Source organism: Thermobia domestica, chromosome 14 (assembly GCF_964235325.1).
Source record: "Thermobia domestica chromosome 14, izTheDome1.hap1.1, whole genome shotgun sequence".
In the NCBI taxonomy this organism is placed as follows: Eukaryota; Metazoa; Arthropoda; class Insecta; order Zygentoma; family Lepismatidae; genus Thermobia; species Thermobia domestica.
Window position 1 is genome coordinate 37,686,585 of NC_137467.1, and position 9,762 is coordinate 37,696,346.

Below are 9,762 nucleotides of genomic sequence, written 5' to 3' on the forward strand. Positions count from 1 at the left end.
TTTTTTTTCAAAAATGACCGAATTCTGGGAAATGCATGTGTAATGACGGAGTAGCAAGCAGTAAGTCTTTAATTTATAAAGAAAGTTTTGACAGTAGAAAAGTGCTTATGTGTGTATCAACAAAAACAGGAAACAGGTAACTTAAATAACAGAAACATTATCTCCATTCTTGTTCACGGCCGAAAGATCTTAACTATTGAAAACAGAAGTTCAGTAGTAACGCCAACGCAGAGACAGACAGACTACAGTGCCCCTACGTTTCGAGCTGGCAATCAGTTAAGAGAAAAATCTTTACCATATGGCAAATCAGAGAGAGTTGCCGGGACTAAAAACTATTCATCTTCGGCAAATTTCCGGTTTATATAAGTTTCGTTTTAAACAGGTTTCCATGTATTTTGTTTCTCTGTGGAAATAATATAGTTTAATTGTAATTTTGTGTTGTGCAATAGGATATCAGGACTGTATATTATAACAGTGATTTGTTTTTCAAATAGCATACTTACTACGTCCCCTATAAAGTTGCTCAAGGGATGAAGGTTTCGGCAAGAAGAAAACTTTGGGACAGATATTGCAACACAAGAAGGTATTTGCGGCAAAGTGGTGTTTTGCCTTTGAGAAATCGGTGTGCAGCTACAACTTCTACCGAAGTCGATTTAGATGGTGCGTTCATAGTTCTTTTTCATTTATTTACTTTCATGTTCATAAATTCTGTATTATAATTTTATCAGTAAATCACGATTCATAGTGTTTTATGCTATCTTATATTCAGACAAGGGTACAAAACTTCCTAAAAGAGATGCGTGCCGATTTTTTACAACATGGTTACACATATTCACGTATTATGGTCAATCAACAGATTCACAGTTCAAGGGCACTACCTTCATTATAAATCAACAAATTTCCTTGAATTTGTGCAATCAGTATATCTGCTGTTCATCTGTGTGTAAAACTATCACTGCTTTCATATATTAACGGGACGTTTTGTAAATACATGTTCCGAACACCTCATATGACAATTGTGTTCAGAAGTATAATACTGTCTGTTTCACATGTTTATTAAAATGTTATTTCTTGTACTTCTGTCCTAGAAATTAATACATATGTATTTACGTATACTGAGTATGTACGTTTCTTTCACACTGAATTATGTAGATGGTGTCCTTTATTTTCAGAGTCCACTGATGAATTTGCCGAGGAAGCTCTCACGTGGTTGAGAAATAATATAGAGCCATGGGAGAAAGTGTGTGATCTGTGGAAAAAAACGACATTAAATCGGAGAGCAAATTACATTCAGTCAGAGAAGGATATCAGCTCCTACTTCAAGGAATTTCCTGCTTTAAAACAGCCTCTTGGATACACACTTGTAAGTGTAGTGATATTGCTAAGAAGTTTACATCTTTCTACTATTATTTTATGAATGTAACCGAAGAAAGAAAATACCTTTATATTATTTTATAGAAGTGTAATTCCGTATCACAGAACGAACTGTACTTAAAGGAAAATAAAAAAAACGTGTAACAAAATTTAATGAGTTAAAAAAAATCATGAACATAAGGGTCTTATGTTGATGCTATATATAAATAGCGAACACGACAGTTTTTCTTTGCAAAAAAAAAAAAAAAGAAAAAGAAAAAAGCACCTAGCATGAGGCGAGTGAGTTTATAAATGTTTTTCGGTGTATGAAGTTGTACTCTGTCTTGCACTATGTTTCGGAGTTTTTCGGTTGTAATTTTTTCCTGTGAGTAAGCTGATGGACGAGATGGTGCATCTTGTAGCAGGTAGAACGTTTAGTAATTCTGAGAAAATCAACCGGATTTTCAGTACACCAAATCCTGTATAGATTCAGAAATAATAAAAAATCAGAGTGAAAAAGTGCGAGTGGGCCGAAAATAGATCTTGTGTCTTCGACGTACAATGCCAATAAGTTAACCTCTACGCTACCCAGCCCGCTCCCCGATCAGTCCCACATCCTCACTCTTGTTGATGGTGTTCCTATGAAAACATTTAATAGTTTATTTTAATTTACAAATATACCAGCATCAGCGGCAGAAGGTTCAGAATTATGTAAGCTTACGTTAAAAACACGTTTTTGTGTAATTAAAAACCAACCAATGTATAAAACAGTTACCAGAAATTAGATAAAATACACGTGCAGTACATGCGCGCAAAGATTTAAGAAAGAAAAAAAAAAGCTTGTAAGAGCTTTCACCTTTTATGACTTTGTTAGGCAGGGAGAGAAAGACGAAAGTGGAAGAAGAAAGATACAGAGTAAGACGAGTTACGCCATATTTCTGGGGGGGGAGGGGCGCGGTGGCTCAGTGGTAGAGCGTTCACCTCCGGTGCTTGGGGTCCCGGGTTCAAACCCTGCTCCCGCCGTTGTGGACTTTGTGGTGGACAAACACCGTGCTGGTGGGTTTTCTCGGGTTCTCCCACTTTCTTCATTCCACCATTTCATTCATCTATCATCATCACCGTCTCCTTTAGCCTAACCGACATAACCGTGAGACGTAAAACTCAAAGATTTCATTTCATTTCATTTCATTTTGCCATATTTCTGCTAGGTGCTATGGTGGTCATGTGATCACGTGACTGCTGTCAAGTACTCATACGAGAAAGTAGAGAACCTTGTGGAGAAATCACTGTTGGTATAGGTGCGGTCCTTGTGTCTTTCTCTATTTCTTATTCCACTTTCGTCTTTGCGTCCCTGTATGACGACTCCATAAATGCGAAAGCGCTTGGAAGTTTGTTTTATATTTGCGTGTATTTTATCAGTTCCACTCTAAGTAATTGTTTTTTACATGCCTACTTTGGGATTTCTTTTTCAATCAGACATAGTATTTTCTGAAAATGGATACTATAATGGGGTGAATGCCATTGATGTTCATAACTTGATTAAAAACGCTCTGTTGAAACAAAGATTATTTAATGAACTTCAAAGAAAACTATACTACCAAACTTTTGTATAAAGAGAAGAAAGCATAGAACATTATATCATCAAACAGCGTTAGGTATATGTGACAACAATTTCTTTTACTTTTCAGATAAACATTGATTTTGGCCAGTTATATCCTGGGAAAGATATAACATTTTTTTCAACGTGGAACGCAGACTTAAAGAAGATTCAGCATATACTTATCACGACCAAACAAACAACAAATGACGGAGCCACATTAGTAGAACTTTTGCTGCAGGAGAACATCAGGGAAGGTAATTATTTTTCTTATTAAAAGAAAATATTGCACTCAGATCTACTATAACTTGAACTTCCGTATGCGAAAGGTGTATGCCACAAAAACAACGGTTTTAAACAAGAAATTGATGTCTCTCAATATTTATGTAACAACAGTTTAACAGTCTGTCCCAGAACAGCTGTAAATATATCTTAAACTCGTTAGATTATTAATAAAACTTGCAATTTTATTAAAACTCTGACTTAAGACCGTGAACTACCAAAGCAAAATCGTGTATAATAATACCGTATTTCAGATTGCGCAAATCTCACTTTTATTACAAAGGTGGGCTGAAAATTTTTGCTTGTTGTTTAATATATCAGGTTATAGTGAACATAATTTGAAGAAGAAGAAAACGAGAGCATATTGACATCTAGGGTTCAGTTCTGAAACATTACTTGTTTACATAGTCACCTTTCACTTCTACGCACTTCTCCAACTGCGCATCATACCTTCAATGGCGTCGCGGTAGAATGCTTTGCCTATAGAGCAACACCACAATCGTATCGCACGGTGGACATTGTTCTCTGATAAATAGTGGGTTAAGTGTACATTAAGTTTATTAAGGATGCAAAAGTCACTAAGTTCAAGATCAGGGCTGTATGGAGTGTAGTGTATCCAAGCTTTAATATTGTGTCGGTGGTCAACTTTCCGGTGAAGAAAGGCTCCATTTTCAGGTCTGACGCGCGTCAGTCGAACTTTCAACTTCTTTAGTGTTTTAGTGTTCGATGTACCGCTCGTATACCTTTGGGAAGAAACTCTGTGGACAACGCCATTCACAAGTCAGTATTACTTCTTCCTCACCCTGATCTTGCATAGAGCGTCTTTTACATCTATCCTAAACTGAAGGAACACTTTAAGGAAACGTACTATTTATCAGATGAGGATCTCCAGCGCTGTGATCGTGATGTCGCTTCAAAGGCTAGGAACTCTACCGTGACGACGCTATGGGAGGATTTGCGCCATTGGTGGAAGTGCATGGAAGTAAGTTGTGACTGTGGAGAAATGGTGTACACATTGTTTATTATTTCATTAAGTATTGTTCACTATAATTATCAAAACGCAACACTGTTCAGCCTACTCCCGTAAGCAAAGAAAAGATCAATTACAGCTGCTTCGGCAATTTTCCCTTGTCTCCTTTTAGTCGTAAGTCCGAGCAGAATAAATCAAAATCTAGAAAAAAAATAAATGATAATTGTAAATCGACAACATATCGAGCACTTAAAAAAGCTCTGTTATTCTTTTGTTTCATTATTGAGCTCAGATCACGAGAAATATTTCAACTGCTGTGTAATAATTGAACATTTTTCGTTTAATCTCCCAAAGAGTCTGAAATACTGAGTTCAGTGACCAGTTTACATCCCTGAAATCAGTATTTACTTGAATAACAGTATATGAAGAAGATAGATTCAGTAGGGTTAATAAGCAGATATGAAATCCCTTTTGTAGCAATGATTGAAACTAATGTTTAGAATTTGTGACGAAAGAGCTTTTTCGCAGCCTATAGTCTTTAACTTGTTGTTAATTGTCTATTTTGATTCATTAAGCTGTTCAATTTCTCTCTTTTTATCCGTATCTGTTGCAACTTCCCAAAGAGAAATACACACGTTAACTTTAACCTTTGGTTCTTGAAATAATATACTTCATGTACAGCTTTTATACACGTACTTATAGGCGATACATAAGTATCGTATTAAGATTAGTTTTCACCATTATTTGGACCCAATATTTGCATATAAGAAACATCGCATTATCCCTTTGCCGAATCTGGGTGTAGTTACAAAAGATGATACTTTTTTTTTTTTTTTTTTGAGACTGCTGTCCATTGCTTACAAAATTTAATTTCCTTTTTTCTTTGGTTATTGAATTAAAGTAATATACCGTATTCATTGCGTATGAGAATGAATGCAGTAAGAAAGTTAGCACTTACATTCAAATAAATTAGTATAAGGTGGTCCAAAAGTGGGCGTACCCCCCTTTAGTTTCAACAGTATAGTGTTAGTTATGGTAGAATGTCTGTACACAGCTACCTTGAAGTCGTAAGAGTCATAAACAAAGGTATGATCACCATCCATGTCATAACACAACTGAATTCTGCACAAAGTTCTGGCAGATGTTTTGCGGAGATACTCCGGAGTCAACGAGGGTGAAGGCGTGTTCCACAGCTGCTCGTAATTCCTGCGTTGTGTGATATCGAGTGTTTCTTACGTGTTGCTTCATGAAAGCCCAGGGAGCATTATCTGATATCGTCAGATCGGGACTTCTTGGAGGCCTGGCAAAGAGCTGGATGCACAACCTCTTCCAATCCAGCGGCCAGGAACTGATCTGATAAATGTTACCAAGCAGAAAACAAATGGATAGCAATGTTGCCAGACAATGCAAAGGAATGTTACCAGACAATGCCAAGCAGTGTTACCAAACAAATGTAGGTAAAACCAAAAACCGTCAGAAAACACCAATTAGAGGTACGCCCACTTCCGGACCTCGCTGTATAAGCGTAAATTAATTACCTACAAATGTTCTTGATATTTCATTCTTTTCCAGATGCCAGAACAGTCGTAATATTAATACTTCTTGGAAGATATTTCCCATCTGTGACCACGTGTATCAAAAGGAAAGACGGAGGTGGATTATGGAAACCTTCCAAATACGAGGCACAGCAAGGATTCCTTTTTCATGTCAGAGTATGTACCATTATGTAATATAATGTATTAATATCTACACCTGATTACAACGAAATATGTCATTAACATTTAATTAGTGATTGGAGAATGGAGAACATTGCACGAAACCTTATCGAACAAACAAACAAACAAAAATCAGCTTTTCTGGAAAAACTGCTATGCTCAAACAAAATTATTGTGTAAGCAAACACCATTTTCATCAAACCACGATCCACTCTGACTCACCACGTGTCACCATGATCTACTGATCTACTTCGACCTACTGACCGAATATGTCGAGAGTGGATCAAAGTGGAATGTGTTATATTGAGGACTACAATGAGTCAGTTGTTATTGTTGGGTTAGGGTAGTCATACGTAACAGTGGAACATGTAAATGTAACACAAGATCCACTAAAGTATACTCAAAATTATCCCCACGTGATCCATAGCCACTGACCCGCTCCATCTGTGATGTGCACTCAATTGATATGATTACCATACCATATCAAGAGGATCATATTGGTGGTACATGGAAACAAAAAAGTTTGTTTAAGAAAAGGCCCCGTCGGGACAGCACGCCCTTGGTGGAGTGAGCTATCAACCATATTTTGCAATATACACAGTGGCGTATTTACGATTTTGTTTCGGGGAGGGCTTTGCTAAGTTTCGGAGGGAGCTTTACCTGAAAATGTGAAAATTCTGCAAGATATGTCATATACTTTACTATAGTAAGTAAGATTTCGGGGGGGGGGGGCTTAAGCCCGGAAGCCCCCCCTAAATACGCCACTGAATATACATGACTCTTCTTCATGCAATTAGTAAAGCATATATCGGTGTATGTGACGCGATTTGTATCTTACGAAGATATCGTGAACCTAAGTTGTGTAGATAGAAAGGAATATGCGTAAAATAGAAAAACACAATATTCATTAGTAGCCCCGCGTGACGTAGTCGCTAACGCCCTCGCCTTTGGTGCGAGCGGTTCTGGGTTCGATTCCCGGTGGGATCACTCGATCAAAGAAGTGTAACAGCTTTTTCAGGCCAATCATCCTGAGTGTTTTTTCCTGGGTTGAGTGAGTTTTTTTGTTTTTTAATCGCGTCGGATAATATAAACACAGTGAACGATGCTAAAAATGCCGGGATGGTACCTAACACACAGGTCCCAGACCGCTTCCTTCCCCATCCATTCCTTTCTTGCTTCCCCTCTCTCGGATTGTGTGCTCTCCGAGGGACGACATCCCTCAAACGTGACGAACTTAAGGCCGACCTAAAAGTTACTCCTTCGTTGCTAGTACACTTATCTCCTTTGTTGGACGACTGCGTTCGATTTCCCGGGGGGAAGGGGGAGGGGATTTTAGGATGTTATTCGTATTTTCGGTTCCACTGTAGGTTTATGCCTTATGAAGTTCCCGTGATGAAACCCTATATTCCAATAACAATAGTAAACGTAAAAATGCTGTAAAACTTTCGGTGAATGCTATGTAAACTTTCTAAAACATAAGTAGAGGTTAAATATGTTTATGGTCATGGATAAAATGTTTACTTGGCTCAAAACAGCTTTTTCCCAGTGTCTTTAAAAATGTTCTTCATTCAACCCTTCAAATATTGGAACTATGATAGAACTCCTTTCTTCATTTTATGGCATAAATAAGAAGTGTTTATACTCGAGGTAATGATATGTGTGTAATATCAATCTTATAAAAATACTAAGCAGCACGTAGGGGAACTGCACCAACCTTTTCGCGATCATTATTTTAAAAACTAATTCATTGATATTGTAGCATCCTTGCTTTTCAAATTTCCGCAAAGGTTTTTTCTTTCTTCTTCCTGGAGATTTGTGACGTCAAGAATTGCGGTCATTGAGGTACAGGATTAAAATTTATTTTATCTTTAAAATATCCGTGCTTACTTTATGTCTGGATGTGATTCCAAGTTTGCCAAATTTAATTGAAATATTTATTACTGTAAATGTAAACCATTAAGTGTAAGCTTAGGACAATTTTATTTATGTCGCAGTTATCTATTCACGTAACTACTGTCAAGTTTATAAGTGCAATAATTCAGATTGTTTTCTTTGTGATTATTCTCAAACCTTATACTAAAGGGTAGATTCCTCTAAGGAACTTTACTTAATTTTCCCAGAACTTTTCTTAATTGCATCGGATAATACTAACACAATGAACGGTATTAAAAATGTACAACTCAAGGGGTATAATAATACATTCGAAATACTGTCATATTAACCTATATTAGTTTTCAAGACATTTCATATCGCGCAGAAGTGACTCGCGTCAATTATGACCTCTTTACATTACATTTCTAGTATAGAAGAATGCCTGGAAACAGTTGGTAGCAGTTTAATTGGATTGCTATATATATTATTGGTGCACCTCGTGTTTAAAATACAAGCTCATTTTAATTATACCTGTATTTGTAGTTTTTGGAATTTGATAACGAGTTAATAGGTGTGTAACGTGATAATAATTCTGTGTACATGACTTACAGGAAGCGTCCGATCTTCAAACAGAGTTAGAAAGGCATCATCTAAAGATGCAGCGCTTTGGATGTAGTGTGCAGCCCATGCCCGTCGTTGTCGCTTCAAAAATAGATGAACCTCAAGCCTTCTACGTGAATATTGAGGATAATCTCTACAGAGTTGAAACTCCAGTGAAAGCAATCGATAGCACATTCAAGTCGTTTCAAGTACTGGATGCAGAATATCCGAAGGAATCGGAACAGGTGTGGACATTTGTGCAGAAACATATGTACAAAATTGAAAATGACTCCGACAAGAATTTTCCTTCAGTGAACGCGCTTATCTCTGAAATATCAAAGATCTAGTACCGTGTAATGGCGGGAAAGGTTGTTTTCCGTTAATAATTTAGTTTGTAAAATAGTTTTTCATGTATATACGTTCTTTTTAGTTTGTAAGAAGATGCCTAAGTGTTTTGTTTGTCATAGTGACTTAAGAACGAGTCAGTCTCTGTTACTTCATTTAAACCAGCCTTTTCGTGGATACCAAAATGAGGTGTGTCACATCAATGTTGAGAGACAGTTGTCTGATAATGGTGATATACCAATTGAAACTTCTGTGGAAAGCCTTTCTCTTGAAGATTACCGTGAGGCTGTAAAGGAGGAAGCCCTTCTTTTTATTACTAAACTGTATAGTCAATGTAACTTAACCAGAACTCATATACAAAACCTTTGCGACTGGGTACACGGGTTTATGGGCGGTAGTGTGATGCAACTGCTAAGAGAGAAAACTTTACAAACGCTTCGAGGAAATCATGTTGATGATAATACAGTAACTGAAGTAATGAACATGTTTAGTGTAATGTCCAGTCCATTTTATAGCTTGGAAACCGAATATAGTCGATTTGGCATGTTAGAGACAATGGGCAGTTTGATAAAACCAATTGATTATGTTATTGGACAGAAATTACCTTCAAAGAGAAAGAAAGGCGAGGTTTCGGTGGAAACATTACAAGTGCTTGGAAAGTTTGTGCCTATGCGAAAAATGCTTAAACGATTTTTGGAGTTACCGAATGTTCTGTCAACGTTACTCCACTTCAAGAACAGTGCAGATCAAGAGACTGAAGTACTTTTCAGTAGTGTGCAAGGACTGCATTGGAGAAACGAGGTAACGGTTTCTGATGATCGTTTGATATTACCTTTATTTCTTTACTTTGACGATTATGAAATTAACAATCCTTTGAGTGGGCATGCTGGTACAAAAAAGGTAGGGGTAGTTTATTATACAATTGCATGTATTCCACCGGAGTTTTTCGCGAAACTAGAGAACATATTTCTCGCCTTACTCTTTCATTCAAATGATAGAAAAACTTGCGGTAATAAAGCAACCTTTTC

General features: G+C 37.0%; 1 protein-coding gene across 1 annotated transcript; it reads left to right on the plus strand.

Annotated features, from left to right (window-relative positions):
- The first annotated feature begins 309 nt into the window (after window positions 1-309).
- LOC145669632 (uncharacterized) lies at window positions 310-8,881 on the plus strand. Its single transcript, XM_081737871.1, has 5 exons — window positions 310-660; window positions 1,173-1,363; window positions 3,042-3,207; window positions 5,775-5,914; window positions 8,401-8,881. Exons 1-5 carry the CDS (start codon window positions 531-533, stop codon window positions 8,734-8,736), a joined length of 963 nt encoding a protein of 320 aa, XP_081593997.1. The 5' UTR covers window positions 310-530; the 3' UTR covers window positions 8,737-8,881.
- Window positions 8,882-9,762: the final 881 nt, after the last annotated feature.